The sequence below is a fragment of the Colletotrichum aenigma genome (genome assembly GCF_013390185.1).
Source record: "Colletotrichum aenigma strain Cg56 chromosome Unknown KSG_Cg56_contig01, whole genome shotgun sequence".
NCBI lineage: Eukaryota > Fungi > Ascomycota > Sordariomycetes > Glomerellales > Glomerellaceae > Colletotrichum > Colletotrichum aenigma.
Genome location: NW_023500907.1, coordinates 7267574 through 7285513, shown reverse-complemented (window position 1 = coordinate 7285513; position 17940 = coordinate 7267574). Strand labels below are relative to the sequence as shown.

Genomic DNA, 17940 nt, shown 5'->3' with positions numbered 1-17940 from the left:
AATCATACTACCGAACGTAGCTGACCTGCCAAATGAGTGAAGATACCCGAGCCAACTGATGCTCTCCGTTCAACTGACCACTCCTACTCATAATCCAAATCTACTGAACCCCCTGAAGAATGCCGCGCACAATTCTTGCGGCACATCTAAGCTCCTTAACAAACGCCCGAGTCCGCTCCTGCGAGCCGCCTGTCAAGGAAAAGCGAATTCTGCAGCAATGACGAGTTAGAACATCCCATGCAGCGTGGACTGGGGTTGCTTACCTGTCCTTCTCCGGGACCAAGATTGACCAAAACCCGTCAGTATCCGCCATGAGGTGCACAAAGTCTTGGAACATGATGTCTCCCTCCAAGCCGTTGCTCTGGGCAAAGACGGGCGGGTGAGGCCTGCCGAAGAAGACATGCTCGCCCAAAAAGCGTGGCTTGGGCGTGCTGCTGGCCTCGGCGGGCCAGAGGTAGCTTAGGACCTCGAAGAGGCGCAAGTAACTCCGGCCGTTCAACATGGTTTGCATGTCGACGTTCATCTTCTTCGTCGCGGCCGACAACAGGGCGGCTAGTCTCCCCGCCTGCTCGGACTCCTCTTGGTGCCGGTACGCCTGCGCGGCCGCATCGCAGAAGGCAACGACGGCCGGGACCGCTCTCTGAACAGCATCGGATCGGCCGGTGTGGAAGTGCGCGGCGCTGGTGGGTTCCCAGGACGGCACGTTGTGTCCGAAGAACAGGCGCAGCGCGAGCTGGAACGTGATGTCCACGACGCCCTTGGCCGACACCCTGGACCGTACGAGGAAGTCGGTCCCGAACTCGGTGAGCTCCTCTCGGACGTAGGTTGCGACTGAGGTGTTGTTGACGTATTGTTTTCTCACGAGCCCGATCCGGTTCTCGACCTCGGGCGTCGTCTCGAGGACAAACTCGTGCAGCGCAATGTGGGACGAGAAGTTTCCGTTCAGTCTGGCTGGGCTCTCGGGCAATGGCTTGTCCATGGCAGCCGAGAGCCATTCCAGAAGACGGGCGGGGGTCGTGCCGTCGATGATGCCGTGCTCGGTGATCTGGCCGGAGCGGCCGTTGGATGTCACGTAGAACTGCAACACCTTGTCGAACCAGCGGTTGGATCCGTCGCCGATGTAGCCTTGTCGAGCAATCTCCTCGCTAGTCTCTGGGGAGCCATCATCCAGGCATAGAACGCACATTGCAGAGTCGATGGCGTGGAAGTACTCTGCGTTGGCAGCGCTCGCCGTCGCCAGCTTTTCTCGCATCTGAAAGGACTGTTAGTATTCAGTACAAGAAGTGCATGAATGACACTTACAACAGCCCACGAGTCTCTATCATCTGTGGTCAGGATGCTAGTCCAGAGGTGGTCCTGACCAACCTTTGAGACGATTTCTTCAAAGGTCGCCACCAGATCAGAGAATGACAAGTCTTGTCCGTCCCGGTCCTGGAGCATGACCTTGAACAAGTGGCCTCTTCTCAGGACGGCGATGTGATCGAGGGCGTCTTTCTCGTCCGAGTCGAAGCTCTTCATCGCGTCGCACCTGAGCTGTGGTATACGAATCGAGTTGAACAGCCAGCCCCATCTCCACGTGCACTCTGGTCTGCCCGCGACCTCGAGGGGCTTGACTTTTCCGGCCTTGACGGCCCGCTTGAATGACAAAGAAGACGCGATGATGGTGGCGGCACGCTCGGCCTGCGACTGAGGAGTCTTCGCGTCGCGGTGTCCGCCCATAGTGCTGGCATACGGGGCGATTGGGGACCTCCTGCACAGCCAGCGAGCGTCCGTGACGATCTCGTTCAACCAGCCATTGCTCTTGTCATGGCCATGCTCCTTGACCAAGCCGTCAAGAATCTGTCGAGCAGGGCCGTCGGGGGCTCGGAGGGCTTCGATGTCTTGATGGACCTCGAGAAGTTGGTCAGGGTCGTAGAGATGCTCGTTCGCCTCGAGCCAGAAATCGAGAGCGTCGTCCAACTCGGGAATTGGCTGGACAGGCAGATCTGCGCTCAACTTGCAACAGTCGTATCCATGCTGACTGGCATGTTCACCTGAGGCTTCGAGGCTCGTGTCATCTTGACCGCCGTGATGATTGGCGTCACCATTGCCGGCGGCCGTCTTGCCATTGACCCTGCACTTTAACTCCATTCTCGATACGATGAGGTTGGCGAGCGCCATGATGCTTCGTGCACCACTCAACTCGGATGTCTGCAACGGCGCCTGGAAGGTGTGTCGAACCCAGTTCTTGAGTTCGATGGAAACCAAAGAATCCAAACCGAGCGTCGCGACGGGTTGGTCGTCCGGGACCTCGCCGCCCAAGAACGCGGCAAACTTGTCGAGCAGCGCCTGCTTGACGATCTCCTCGGCCTCCGCAACGGTCTCGACCTCTTGGACCGCCTGGGTCGCGCTGGGCTTCGCGTTGTCGACTTTGGTGTTGTTGGCCGTGCCGCCGCGCCTTCTCTTGCTGGGAACGTGATCAAAGAGGTGGTCGTTGAGGACCTCCGGTCCCATGCCGTCTTCCATCGAGTCGCGGTCGAAGGGCATGATGCACTGCGAAGCGCCATCGATCCGAGACTGGTCACCCATGGCGTACTCGAGCGTGGCGAAGAACTCGTCGAGCGTGACCGAGCCGCCGTACCGGATGAAGTCGCTGCTCGCGCGGGCGATCTGATCTGAGCCTTCGACGGCGCCGACGTTGATGGTCATGTAGTGGGTGGTTCCCGAAGCTCCCACACTCGAGGCGTGAGCTTGCGCGAAGGCGTCTTGGAAAGCACAGCCTGCCGCATAGTTGCTCTGGGTGGTCAAGCCGATCTTGCTCGTGACGGAGGAGAGCATGATGAAGAAGTCGGTCGTCTCAGGGGAGCAGAACGCCTTGTCCATGTTGAGAGTGCCTTGGACCTTGGGATCCACGGCTGTCCTCCAGTCTTCAAGTTTCATGTACTCGAGGGGGTGATCGCAAAGAACTAGTGCCCCCTGGATGACGCCCTTGACCGGTGGTAGCTTGCGAATCTCTTCCCTGGCTGCAAGCGTGCTTCTCTCGTCTGTGATGTCGCACTTGACGATGTGAAGTCTACCACCCAGCCTGACGATGGTCTCTTCGAATGGCGCCCGTTGCTGAGCGTCGACGTCTCGTCGTGTCAGTGCAACAATGTGTCCTGCCCCCTTCTCGGCCAGGAACTTGCTCATCTTCTTTCCAAGATCGCCGAAACCACCGCCGATGACATACGTCCCCTCTTGATGCAACCGAAGCTGCTTTGGCTTCGGCTTGGTTGCTTGGACAATGGTGTTCTCATCGGCCACCAACACCAGTTTTCCGATGTGCTTCCTCGTCGCGATGAGACGGAAACATTCCTCGATGCGACTCATGTCGTACGTGGTGACCGGGTACACGGGCTTCAACAGACCGTTTTCGATCATGTCGAAGATCTCCTTGAGCCCTCGCGTCATGTACTCCGGACGGAGCCGGTACATGTGCGAGGTGTCCACGGCCGCAAAGGTCGCCTGCTTCTCGAAGTTGGCCATGTTCAGCTGGCTGCGTGCGTATATATCCGCCTTGCCGATCTCGAGAAACGTGCCGAACGGGGCAACGCAGTCCCAACTGTCCATCAGGAGCTGGCCGGAGAGCGAATTCAGGACGACATCAACGCCTGCGCCCTGCGTCGCTTCCATGATGTGTTTCTTGAAATGGCTAGAATGTGAAGAGAATATCTGGTGCTCCGGCACACCGTATCGATCCTGGATGAGCTTCTTCTTGGCGATGCTGCCCACGGTGGCGAAGATGTTGGCCCCGACCAGCTGCGCGAGCTGGATGGCAGCTTGGCCGACACCTCCCGAGGCCGCGTGGATGAGCACACTCTGGCCTTTCTCGAGCCGGGCACAGTGCGTGAGAGAGTACCAGGCCGTGTAGTAGATGATGGGAACGGACGAGGCGTCGACGAAGCTGACGGAGTCGGGTATCGCGACAACTCCGTTGCTGTTGACGCGGACCCGGTTGCCAAAGGCCGCCACCATCAGACCGACGACTCTATCGCCAGGCTTCCACAACGACTGGACATCTGAACCGACTGCGGTAACGACACCGGCAACCTCGCCGGTCATTGCAGTGCCGGGGGCCATCTGGCCCAACGCGATGAAAACGTCTTTGAAGTTGAGGCCGTATGCGCGAGCTTGGACCTCGATCTGATCGGGACCCAGGGGTTCGCTCATCTTGTCGTTGTCCACAAAGCGGATGGTGTTGAGCAAACCGGGCACCCGAACGTCAAACATCAGAGGCCGGCTGTCGTCGAAGTACTTCCAATCCACGAGTGTTCTGGAGCCTTCCTCATCGTGACTTTCATCGTTGGAGCTCTCGACGAAGTCTGCGAAGCGGATGTCGGGTACAATCCTGGGAATAACGAGTTTGTCATCGCGGATGGCGTATTCTGTTTCTACCGCTCCTCCCGAATTTGACCAGAACGACGAAATGGCGAAGTCTGTTAGGGCTTTAACGACGTGATGTACGTCTTCGCTGGAGGGTTGAATCTGTTGCTGCACATCGACCGTGATGAGTTGGATGCCGGGGTTCTCGCGCCTGAAAACCCTAGCCAGCCCATTGACGATGTTCTTCCGGGATTCGCTCTCAACCGAGGCTTCAGTATCTTGGAAGCCGACCCACAAGATGTTCTTGGTCTGAAGCAGAACTTGCTTAGTCCACTCGAAGGTTTCGTCCTTGGGATCTAGGAGGACAGGATGAGAGGCGGGGTCGAGAACTATCAACAATCGGTCTGATTCTGCGCCAACCTTGTCGGCCACGGGAGCGCCAGTCTTTATCGAGACTTCCTGGTTGCACTCAACGCCTTGCTGAAGCAAGGACTTGCAAAGGAGATCCTGGAAAGCAGTTTGAGTTGGGTCTGAATGCCTGAGCATCACACTAGCTCTCAAGCTGGTGTCCGTAGAATTAACAGCTTTGCTGACGATAAAAGTGCTGATATCCCTGGAACGGCCAAGATGAGCTGGAATGGCCAGGTCGGTGCCACTGAAGCCATGGCGCTTCAAGAGACTGTCCCACTTAGGAGTGGTGAGGACTGGCCCGTCCTTTCGTCCGTCTTGAGACAACCACCAGCCCTCCAGTGTGCCGAAGATACCGTTGTGGGCGGCATAGAGACGCGTGAGCTCCATGAGGACAAGCCGACCACCCGGCTTCAGCAGCTTGCGCACGTTGGCCATCGTGTCATCCATAGAAGGTGTCGCGTGCAACACAATGGAGGCAACGATGAGATCAAAGCTTTGGGCAGTGAACCCCTGAGAAAGCGGGTTGCTTGAGATATCCAACGTCTTGAAGTCGATTTTGTCTGCCCACTTGCTGAATTTCGCACGCGCCCGCTCGAAGAATCCCGAAGATATGTCGGTGTATGTGTAGTTCGCCAGGAGAAGCTGGCCGTCGCGCTCGCTCTTCTCCATCAGCGGCATCGTAGCGCCGCCGGTACCAGCACCAATCTCCAAAATCTTCATGTTGGGATCCTTGTGAACGAGAGTCTGCATGTACTCGCCCATCTGTGCATAGTGGCAGCTGAACGGGGCGTAGTCGGAGTACAGCCGCCCGAGCAGGTTGTCTTCCACGAGAAGCTCGAGAGGTTCTGCCCTACCCATAAGTATGTCGATGTACTGCGGCCCGAGACGGGTCAAGGTGTGGCCCAAGATGTTGGAATCACTGGCCTGTGCTATGGTCTCAGCCTCTTTCTCGGGGGTCATCCCTTCCAGAAGCGGTCTCGCGTCGACTTCGTCCCATCTGCGCATCCAGTCGAGGAGCTGCGTCAGATGAGGACTGCTTGCCTCGGAGACTTGGTCTTGACGTAGACGTTGAACTGCTCTGCGGATGAAGATTGACGCGACTTGATCGTTGAGGTGCAGTTGCTCTTCGGCAGGCTGCGTTCTGATCGTCCCGTACCCGACGTCGAAGAGATCGCGGCTGGAAAGATGGTCCATGAAACCGGTTTGTGTGATATAGTCGACATCGGGCTTCCATTCCACCAGGTAGCTCGTTTTCTGGTGAAAAAGATTGTTGCTTGAATCGGCATTGCCAACGGCTTGTGGGCGGATGTCTTTGCTCGTGACCACAGGTCGGAAAGTCCCATCCTCAAGTTGTTGATACGCGCAGAAGTCGACGACCGCTTCCCGTCGGCTTTCCGGAACCAAGTGTAGGGCCACAAATATCTCAGAGCCGGGCTTGCTGCCCATGTCGAGAGCAATAGACAACTCGCCGAGCGTCACGGGCATTATCGGGGCGACGACGCACTCGCGGCGGAAAACCACGGCTCCGAGTTGGATGATCGCGTCGAAGGCTGTGGGGTGAATGGTGTGCGGCTGCATGTATTCGGCCGGCATCTGTTTCGCGACATCGTCGATGACGATTTTGGCGAAGCCGTGGTTCTTGGAAACGCGAATATCTTTGAGTCCTTGAAAGCTGGAACCGTATTCGTTCCCGGATGCCGCAAGCTCACGATATACCTTCGCGGTGTCGATCGGCTCGAGACAGGCGGCCCTGACGTCCTCTAACACGGCCGCCGCCGCCGACTTTGTGAGGTGACCGAGGCCATCGTCGCTGGTTCCGAGAACTTCCTCGACTGCAGGCTGTGCCGCTCCGAGTTCGATGTCCAAGGAAGCCTTACCAGTGCAGTTCTCGGTCCAGAGGTCGTTTTCAGCATCGTAGGACAGGATGCGGAAAGACTCCCACGTACTGGCCATGTGCTGACGCTGCGGGCTGATGACAAGCTGCATCTCAACTTCGCGACTCTTGTTCTCGCCCACTTGGTGAACCACGACCGGCTTTGCGAAGGAGACATCGCGAAAATTGACGCTTTTGACGTTTCCTGGGGTCTTCCGCAAATACGCTAGTTGTTTCATGGCCTCGATGACCATTATCAAGTAGCCCACGCCGGGGAAAATGATGAAGCCTTCTACAACGTGGTCCTTCAGCCATGGAAGGGATTCAATGCTGACGTGGTGTCTCCATCGAGGTTCGTTGGCGGAGCTGTGGATGTCGTACAGTCCGAGAAGATCATGGCGAGGGAACGGGCGCAGGCGGTTTTCCTTGCTAAGCCTCGACTCGTGCCAGTATGTAGAGCTGTGATCCCACAGATATGCTGGAAGGTTGTCGACGACTCGTTGGCGAGGCTTTGAGGTAAGCTCTCTGTCCATGTTTGTCACCGCATCTAACTTGGTCGAGTGTCCGGCCTCAAAAGCCCTACCAGCCAAGGCCAGGATAGTCTTCGTAGCACTCTCGTTGCGGACCAGGCAAGGGAGGTAGGTGTACTTGAAAGCTGCTCCCGAAGAGGTCTTGAAACCGCCCAGAGACTGTCTCAGCGGCCCGGAGAGTGCGGAGTGCGGTCCGATCTCAATGAGGATGTTGCTGGCTGTAGAATCAGCGGTCGAGAGGTGCTCTGCAACCGACTGTGACGCCGCGCTGAACTTGACTTGAGACACCAGGTTGGAAACCCAATAAGAAGGTTCAAAGTCGGAGAGTTTCCGGTTACCGGTGACAGAAGAATAGAAAGCAATCTTCTCGTTGGGGGCATTCCCAGACATACCGGCCAAGGACGACAGATAGGAATCGGCCACCGTCTCCATGTGATGAGAGTGGTAGGCTGAATCCACTTTGAGACGTCTGTTGAAGACAGATGAAGCATCCAGGTTGGCTTGGAGCTCTTCAATCGCCTCCACGTCTCCGGAAATTGTGGTGCTCTCGGGGCTGTTCACACAAGCCACCACAATCTTGCTGCTGCCCCGGCTGAGCGAGTTGATTCTCTTCTGCACGGCGTCTTCCCCTTCCCCCACAGCCAGCATCGTACCAGCTGTTGCGTTGAGGCTTCTGGCTTCAGCGGACCAGATGCCGCGATTGTAGGCAACCGAGATAGCGTCCTCCTTCGAAAGGGCACCCGCAGCATAAGCGGCGGCGATCTCCCCAGAGCTGTGGCCACAGACGGCCTGGGGATGAATGCCGAAACTACCGAGTAGATCGACAAGTGCAATCTGGATCGCCGTTGTAGATGGCTGCGAAAATCTGCTATCACCGAGGCGTGTTGTCTTCATGTCGCGCGACAGCTCATTGAAAAGGCTCCAGTCGCAACCAAGATCATTCAAGATTCGGTCGCAGGCGGCCAGCGAGTCTTGGGACACCTTTGACCCCGACAAAAGCTCACGGCCCATGGCGAACCACTGGGCTCCTTGACCGGTGAAAACAAAGGCGACCCCGACATCTTGTGCAGACTTGACCAGGGGTACTCTCGGATCTCCCATGGCCATTTCAAGCTCTTCGGAGTTGGACACGATGGCACTGCAGCGCCAGGGAAGCTTTGAACGGCGGACGTTCAAGGTGTAAACCAGGTCGTCAAAGGATGTCGAACGTCCCAGGTCTGATCCCAGCCATCGCCGCAAGTTGACGATTACACCCTTGAGTGACGACTCTGAGTTTGCGGAAAGAACAACAAGTCTCTGGGGTGTTTCGTGCGGTTTTCCCACTCCGTTGACGCCGTTGGAGAATCCATTGGATATAGGGGTAGGGTCATAGGCCTGAATAATTACGTGGGCATTGCTCCCGCCGTACCCAAAACTGTTGAGAGAGGCGCGTCTGGGTCCAGTGTGATCTTTGGGTGCAAGAGGTTCGAGCTTCAGCGGTATCTGACGACAATTGTTAGCAAAGTCCAAATTCAACATCAGAAACTTGTTTGCCAGTCGTTCCATGCCTACACGTCTGACTTTGGCTGAAACTTCGAGGCTTGACAATTCTTTACTTACTCTGATGCCCCTTTCCGCGAGATGAAGCGAAGGCTTTGGGTTGATTAAGTTCAGCTGCGGAGGAATCTGGTTCTTTTTCAACACCATTATAGCCTTCAGCATGCCGGCTATGCCGCTGGACGACTCCAGGTGGCCTATGTTGGCTTTGATACTGCCCTAATAATGATAATTAGCAAAGGCTGACAGAAAACGAGCCTGCGACTGCGGAAGTGGAGGGTTTCACGAGACTTACTATGGGCAAGTCAGACTTGCGGCCTGCCTCACGGCCAAAGACCTTGGATATAGACGAGACTTCGGCATTGTCACCTTTATAAGTTGTCAGTCAGTAATAATCCTCATGTTGAGAGATAACTGCAACTTACCAGCCGCAGTCCCGGTTCCGTGGGCCTCCACATACAGAGTCTCTCGAGGATCCAGACCAGCATTCGCGTAGACCCTGCGGGCTAGAGACTCTTGTGCGTCCGAGTTGGGCAAGAAGATTCCACCTGTCTTGCCATCATGATTAGAGCCTGATTCCATGACAATCGCATGAATGGCGTCTCCGTCGGCGATAGCCTGCTCAAGCCGCTTCAAGACGAGAACGCCAAGTCCCTCGCCTCGCGCATAGCCGGCGCCACGATCGTCAAACGTGTAGCATCTCCCATCTTTATTGGTGAGGTTACTAAACGAGCCAGTCAGTGAAACGTAATGGAAACTTTTGGGACTTGAAACACCTACAACATGGTCATCGACTGGTCGGGGGTCAAAAGCAGTTGGCTGGCCCCTGCAAGGGCGATCGAAGCTTCGTTTGCCTTCAAAGTACGACACGCTTGGTGCACCGCCACAAGGCCGCCGGACTGGAAACGTTAACACGTATGATCCTAAAAACTACAGCGCCGCATTACTTACACATCCTGTATCTAAGGTGTTGGAGGTGCCTTTGAGATCCAACAAGTACGAGATCCTGTTGGCTAGAATGGCGTCACCTGACCCTGTGCTATGTTGTTTGTGCATTTGAGACGTGTCTCGATATCCCATTCTGTCATAGTCTCGAGCAAACATGGCCATGTGAACCGAAGTGTCTGAACCACGAAGGTCTTCGATCGGGATGCCGGCATTCTCGACTGCCTCGTACGTGACCTCCAGCAGAAGCCTTTGCTGAGGATCAATTCCCGGAGCCTCTGCCCCAGGAACACCGAAAAATCGGGCGTCAAAAGCCGAGATGTCCTGATCCAGGAAATATCCATGGCTGAAGTTGATGGCCTCCTTGGCGTTTGTGTCCTTGTGGTAGAAAGACTTCCAGTCCCATCGATCCTTTGGAATTTCTTTTCGTCCATCTCTGCCTTCAGCTAGCATAGACCATAGGCTTTCTGGATTGTCAGCCCCTCCAGGGAGACGGCAGGCCATTCCAATGATGGCAATTTGGCTAGTGGCACCCATTTTCACTTGCTGAACGGCGAAATCTGATGTGACGGGACGTGTAAGGGGTGAATGACAGAGAAAAGCTTGTATCAGAGTTTGGTTTCGCTAATAAGATGTGAAAGTCCCCAAGTCAATGGCGAAAGGTGATGCAAGCCGGCATCACTGACTGCTTTGAAACAGGTAGTCTCGTATGTGACGACCGACGCCTTTGATAGGTGGGCTGCTGTAAGACCAGTACACCACTCAGGATTCACGATAGCTGCGAAGCAGTCCAGAATAGACCCCCGGCTAAGTCATGCATTAGGAGCGGGCCGTTGCCGACTCCATTGCAGGGCTCAGTCCGCAAGCTCATTAGTGGAGCAAAAAGTACGACGCTGACAGGTTACTTCGGTTTCTGCAGCTTAGCTCGTTTTTTATCTTGCTATCCAGACACCTCCTCCCTCTGCATCGGATATAGAGCCGACCGATGACATCCGCAGCGCCACGATGGAAGACAAGGATGTTCGGGACGGGGAAGACAGCGTTGCAGGGCTGGAAAGCTCGCCATTGCAGCTTACTGGTAGCATTGCGGATAGAGGTGGCGGATATCCGACTTTATCCACGGTGGAGCCTCTCCAACCTGGTTACTGTTGTCAGTTCGTCTAGGCTCCAGCCTTCCATCGAAGAAACATCTTGGCGAACTGCGCAATATATTGTGGGTTTTCCAAGTCAGTCATTCCGAGTGGACGAACACAATCGACGAGTTGCTGGCTCTTTTGTGGGTCATTTCACTGCTTAGTCCAAAGGCATCTCGTAGATTCCGAGGAAAGTCGAACGAGACACGCATACGAATACAAAAAAGGGGAAGAACCCGATGAAAGGTACCCTGGGTTAGAGATTCCTCATGCTCACATCGGATTGGGATCTCATCCAGACGGAGACGGCCAAGACTATTCCCCACTACGAAATATTGCCTCCGTTAAGCTCACTCCCATTTCTTTCTGAAGAATTGATTGATACTCGGTTGTGTCGGCGACAACCCGTCGGGAAAGCAGCTGGTTGATTACGTTGACATCCTCCGAAACACCCACCCTCCAAATTCTTCTACAATGGAACGAATTGACATTCATTGCCATGCCGTACCTGCGGGGTATCGTCAATATGCGCTCGATAACGGTCATGAGAAGCCCGACGGGATGCCAGCCCTCCCTGTGAGTGTATCCCGTCTTACCTGCTGCTTGACTTTCTAATCGTCTCAGGACTGGACTCCGGAGGAGCACATTGCGTTGATGAAAAGTTTGAACATCAGCAAGTCGATCCTCAGCATAACGTCTCCGGGGACACACCTTACTCCGAACCAGGACCGACATGCTGCAGGGATGACTCGTCAGACCAATGAGGAGCTTGCTGCCATTTGCAAACAGCATCCCTCCCACTTTGGGTTCTTCGCGTCTTTGCCACTGCCTTCCGTCCAGGAGTCCGTTGCAGAGATCGACTACGCGCTAGATGTCCTAGGTGCAGTAGGATTCGCGGTCATGTCTAACGCAAGTGGGGTTTATCTCGGAGACAGGGCCCTTGATCCTATTTTTGAGCGGCTCCATCAGCGGAAAGCCATCCTCTTCATCCATCCGACTACATGCAACTTGCTAAGCGCCGGTGGCCAGGTGCAACCGATGAAGCCGCTCGAAGAATACCCTCGCCCAATGATGGAATTCATGTTTGATGAGACGCGCGCCATAGCCAACTTGCTCCTCTCAAGCACGGTATCCAAATACCCCGGCATCACCTTCATCATGTCTCATGGGGGCTGCGTGCTGCCCTCCATTGTGGATCGCATCGGCGCCTTCGCAACTTTCAACGGAGGCGAAAACAGAAGTGAGGAATTCAGGGGTTTACTTCGAGAAAGGTTCTTCTTCGACATGGCCGGCTTCCCCTTCCCGGACCAAGTCCATGGGCTGCTCCGGACTCTGGGGCAAGGTGGAGAACAGAGACTTGTCTACGGAAGTGACTATCCATTTACCCCTGGAAAGGTCGTCCTAGACTTGGGCGCCAAGATGGACCAAGGATGCAAGGAGCTATTTGACGAGGACCAGAGACAGGCTGTGTATTCGGGCAATGCAGAAAGAATGCTCGGACAACTCTGATGGCGTGCTAGTTACGGCGTGTCAGTAGTTTATTTCGGCGACTTCTGCACCGGAACCTCCGAGGGCCACCTTCTCCTTCAAGTCAGAAAACACGTATTGTTGATCGTTGTAACTCCGATGTGACCGTCAGCTCCGTGAAGTTGCGGTCCGCTCACTGCAGTAGACTGCGGCCCGCGTTAAAGTGTTGAGTTGCATTGACCCCACGTCAAGCATGCAGGGTCAGGTAGGACCCATGTCTTCAGCAGTATGGCAAGAGACCACAGTAGTGCTGACCTCGGTGTGGTGGGGTTTGGCATCGTCACTCCATGAACCAATCGACCGCAATCGGTCGCGATAGCTTAAGCATGACCTCGACTTTTGGGGGACTTTGCCAACCCCAGAAAGCGAATATCCTGGAATTCATGCTTTTACGCCAATCCTCAATTTATGGACGGACGCAATCGGCCTGATGCCACTTGAACTTGTTTAAGCTGTCTCTACTCGTTTCCGGAGCCGGCATACATCATACAAGACTATTCGGAATCGAGACGTTTCTAAGCGCCAATATCAATGTCTAAGTTGAAGGAAAACTACTGGGTGCTCTTCGGGGGACAGGGTTCACCGTCTATCTTTTCTCCTGGAGCGTCCGCGATCGCAGAGGAAGACGCTCAGTTGTCTCCTGCTGGCAGCATCCTCTTGTCAAAATGTCATGCAGCTTTTCTGCAAGAGGTTGAGAGTCTGGACGCCGCATCTCAGGAGGATCTTGGCATCAATTTGACGTTCTTCTGCTTTCCGCAGAACTTGATCAAGCCGAATGAACGTTATCACGCACACCCAGTGCTTCAAGCAACCACAATCTACCTTTGTCAACTTTTCCACTACCTCGCCCAGTCGCAACGTTCCAATGAACCCTTCGAAGCCTCATTCGACAGAATCAGAGAGACCACGGGCTTCTCTTCGGGTTTCATCACCGCCACCGTTGTTGCCCGATCGTGCAGCCTCGACAACCTCGTAGCAAATGGTGTTGAAGGATTTCGGCTCGCATTTTGGATTGCTTGTCGCTGTCACTTCCGGAACCTGAACGCCAATTCAAACCGCTCTCCCGATAGCAATGGAGTTAGGGGAAACTTGGATGCAACATGCTCTCTCGTTATCCGAGGTCTCTCATCGGCTCAGGTGGAAGAAAAGCTGTCGAAGCATTGCGCCACGCGGTTTTCCAGCTTGGGCTCATCGTACCAGTCGACTTCACAAAGCCTTCATGTTTCCGCCATCTTAAGTCCCAGCGTTGTGGCTGTCTCTGGTCCCAAAGAGGAACTCGCTGCATTCGAAGCTGAAGGCGTGTCTGCCTTTGCAACAAAGTTTGCCCATGTACATGGATGGTACCATGGAGGCAATCAACTCGAGGTTGTCGTTGACGAGGTTCTTGAAGATGCTCAACGTCGAGACATCGTTTTCTCTACCTTGTTTGCGCCTATGAAGCCCCTCCGATCAACTTTTGACGGGACATTGATTGACGCATCAAACCTCGACGCGGTCGGTTTTCTGCAACTGCTGGCTCGACATTTGCTTGTTCACTGCGTGAACTGGCACGACACAGCTACTCAGATCACTGCAAGCGTTAGAGAGTTACTGAGGGAGGACTCTGCAGCTTGCGTCAAGCTGCTGTCTTTCGGGCCATCGTCTAATTCCTTGTTCCCAATCTTTGACCCTCCTGATGACAGGATAAATTTCATGGAGCTTTCGTCGTTCAAAGCAATTTCGATGACTCATTCAGTTGATGACCATCCGAATAGCATTGCCATCGTTGGGATGAGCGTCAAACTCCCCAACGCTCAGGACAGAAACGAGCTTTGGCAGATGCTCTCCCAAGGAGTTATTGCTGTACAGGAGATTCCGGAATCTAGGTTTCAAATATCCGATTACTACTCCGAGAAACAACCTCATCATTCACGGACAATGCCCATCAAGCACGGCGCATTCCTCAATGACGCTTTCTCGTAAGTCTCATCGCCTCTCAGCTGCTATCAGCCTTTCTTATGTCCTGGCCTAAACACTTAAGACTTATGAGTATTTGCTCATGTGGAAATGCATCACTCATCGTCGTCTTCTCTGGCCGTCCTGTAATGGTCTCCGGCGTTCACTTTTCAACTAATCAGACCACTAACTTCCGATTTGCACTAGATTCGACAACAGTTTCTTCAACATCTCACCCCGAGAGGCGATTTCCATGGACCCTCAACAACGAATTCTACTTCACGCAGCGCAGGAGGCCCTCGAAGATGCCGGATACGTCGGAGATTCGTCACCATCCTCTCAGAAAGCGACTACCGGTTGCTTCATTGGCCTTGCCACGGGAGACTACACTGACAATCTCCGCAACGACATCGACGTTTTCTACTCTCCTGGAACCCTACGAGCCTTCCATAGCGGAAGGATTTCCTTCTTTCATGGCTTCAGCGGTCCCTCAATTGTTACTGATACGGCATGCTCCTCGTCAATGGTCTCCTTGTACCAGGCTTGTCGAGCCCTGCAGACAGACGACTGCACCACCGCAATAGCAGGAGGCGTAAACGTGATTTCTAGCCCAGATGTAAGTATTTTCCCCCAGATAAACCTAAGAAGGCCTTACTTACACATGTCAGATGTATCTTGGGCTGTCACGCGGCCACTTCCTCAGTCAAACTGGAGGCTGCAAGCCCTTTGATGCGGCTGCAGACGGCTACTGTAGAGCCGAGGGATGCGTCTTGTTTATCCTTAAGCGGCTTTCAGATGCTGTGGCAGAAAACGATAACATCCACGGCGTTATACGGGATGTTATGACGAACCAAAGCGGCAACGCGCAGTCTATCACGCATCCCCACAGCCCAACCCAAATTGACCTGTTCCAACGCCTTCTTAATCAAACAAAGGTTGACCCCAGGTCCATTAGTGTCATAGAAGCGCATGGAACAGGTACTCAGGTCAGTTCGCATAGCCAATTCAAGGCAAAATGACAATCAGCTAATATGCTCTTGGACTTCAGGCCGGCGACTCTCGGGAGATGGAAAGTCTTCGACACGTTTTTGGCCCGTATCATTCGGTGACAAATCCCATCGTTGTCAGCTCCATCAAGGGTAACGTAGGCCACTGTGAGGCTGCGTCTGGGGCTGCGAGCTTGGCCAAATTGCTGCTCATGCTGCGTGAAAAGGGGATCCCACCTCAAGCCGGGTTCAACACCATCAACCCGCACTTCTCCGACCTGGAGAACTCTGGATTCGTCATACCGAGACGAATGATTCCTTGGAATCACTCTATTTCAACTCCGAGAAGAGCTATGCTGAGCAACTTCGGCGCTGCCGGATCGAACGCCTCTCTCTTGTTGGAAGAGTGGATCCAGCACTCAGACACGGAGACGCGAACTCGAGACCGGTCCAGCTATGTTTTCCGAATCTCTGCGAAGTCTCAAACTGCCCTTCAAGCGACCGTACAACAATATCTTAAATTCCTAGGAGAAAGCTCTGATCGGTCATTGCTGAAGGACGTCTGTTACACCGCAACTGCACGGCGTCAGGCCTATGATTATCGCATATCCGTTTCATGCAGTTCTGCAGAAGAGCTTCGGTCCAAACTGGAGACTTGCGAGGCTTCGAGCCCCCCTCCTGCCCTGTCTGCGTCGGCCACCGTGTTCTGCTTCTCTGGGCAAGGCGGCTTCTACCGCGGCGTGGGAGCTGAGCTCATGGAAACATTTCCATCCTTCCGGGAGTTTGTGTCGAAGTGCGATTCGATCATCAAAGGGCTGGGGAACGAAAGCATCCTTGGGATGTTCCGCAACGACGCGTCCAACGATCAGTCATTGGGAAAGTCTGAGCGCATAGTTGCCGAACAATGTGCCTGTGTCGTACTGGAATTGGCGCTGGCAAGGGTGTTCATTTCATTTGGGATCACTCCAGACTATGTCGTAGGACACAGGTACGTTACTTCGTCGCTCTAAACGTGCAAACTTGCTGATCTCTAGATCTGATTAGTCTTGGGGAGTATGCCGCTTTGTGTATAGCTGGTGCACTTTCATTGGAAGACACTTTACGTGTCGTGTCATCTCGGGCGAAAATGATGGCATTGTACTGCGAGTCAAATGCTTCCGGAATGTTGGCATGCAGCATGTCGCCAGATCGCGCCGGGAATTTGATCTCGACGAACCCCGCCTTGTCGGAGTTGACTGTGGCATGCCTCAACGGCATTGACGAATGTGTGATCGGCGGGCCATTGGACCAAATCAGCGAGTTCCAGGGACACTGCAAGGCGTGGAAGATTAAGACAAAGGTTTTGGACGTTCCGTTTGCTTTCCACACCAAGGCTATGGATCCAATCTTGGACGATCTTGAGGCACTTGGGCGGTCGATCGGCTTTGGGACGCCTACAGTCCCCATCATTTCCAACGTATTCGGATGCTTTTTTCAGGCAGAGCATCTTACTGGAAACTATTTTGCGCTCCACGCAAGGGAGCCGGTGCGCTTTTCGGAAGGTCTGTTGGATTTACAATCAAGCGCCCCGCTTCACAACGCGCTATTCCTCGACATCGGCCCTCATCCCAGCACAATCCCCATGGTTCGGAGCTTGAATCAACATGGCTCCTCCACATATCTCGGAACGTTGCAAAAGAGTCGAAAAGCGTGGGAATCGATCAGTGCGACCCTAGCCAACATATCTCTGCTGAAGATACCTGTCAACTGGCGCGAGGTCTTTGCTGGGACATCTGCGAGGATGTTGTCCGGTTTACCTGGGCATCCCCTGAAGGGCCCGAAATTCTTCGTCCCTTATCGGGAACAACTACAGAGTGTTGAACAAGGCGAGACATCATTACCGTCTCTTCGCACAAAGACCAGATTCAACCTATTGCCATGGCTGAAGCCTCAGCCGGCTCCGAGCGATACATTCGTGTTCGAGACGACGTTACAAATTCTGGGTCTCCTCATCTCAGGGCATGACGTCGGGGGAACTGCAATCTGTCCGGCTTCGCTCTTTCATGAGCTTGCTTTGGAGGCAGTCGAGACAGCTATCCCACCACTCGTCAGCCAGACTTTGGTCGTCACCAACATGGTCTTTGCCAGTCCTCTGGTCTATAAGCCGTCAAAAGAAGCAAATGTTTCTGTGCACTTGACGAAGCATACGTCAGACGGCGGCGCAGACTTCAAAGTTTCTTCAACTTCAGCTAGCGATCCAACAGAAAACGTTCACTGCACCGGTGTCGTATCCCTACGAGATCAATACGTATTTGACTCTCAGCAGATCAAAGATGCAGCGCTTATGAAGAGACAAAAGCAATACTTTGACACATTTGGGAAAGAACACAGCAGCATTTTCCGAACTCGGGTGCTGTATGAAGTTGTCTTCCCACGCGTAGTTCGGTACTCTCCCGAATACCAAAGCATACACCATCTCAGAGTGAGCGACTCGAACCTGGAAGGCATTGGGTCGCTCAAACTTCCTCAGGAATCTGGGACGGGCTACATCTCGCACCCTGTCTTCACGGACTCAATTCTGCACACCGCTGGCTTCATTGCAAACACCGCGGTTAAGGACGAAGATGTGTGCATATGCGCGCGAGTTGACGCAGTGGAGATATCCTATCGTGACATCGATTTTGGCGGCACCTTCCAGATATACTGCAGTCTTCTTGAAGTCAAGGGTGCTTTCCTCGCAGATG

The 17940-nt window shown here is 54.1% G+C and overlaps 1 protein-coding gene across 1 annotated transcript; it reads right to left on the bottom strand.

Annotated features, from left to right (window-relative positions):
* Positions 1-100: 100 nt before the first annotated feature.
* AFT9-1 (Highly reducing polyketide synthase AFT9-1) lies at positions 101-10173 on the bottom strand (the record flags this gene model as incomplete). The annotated part of the gene is made up of 8 exons (XM_037317184.1): positions 101-209; positions 264-1252; positions 1303-8637; positions 8755-8910; positions 8987-9060; positions 9117-9415; positions 9472-9590; positions 9643-10173. 8 exons carry the CDS (start codon positions 10171-10173, stop codon positions 101-103), a joined length of 9612 nt encoding a protein of 3203 aa, XP_037184973.1.
* Positions 10174-17940: the final 7767 nt, after the last annotated feature.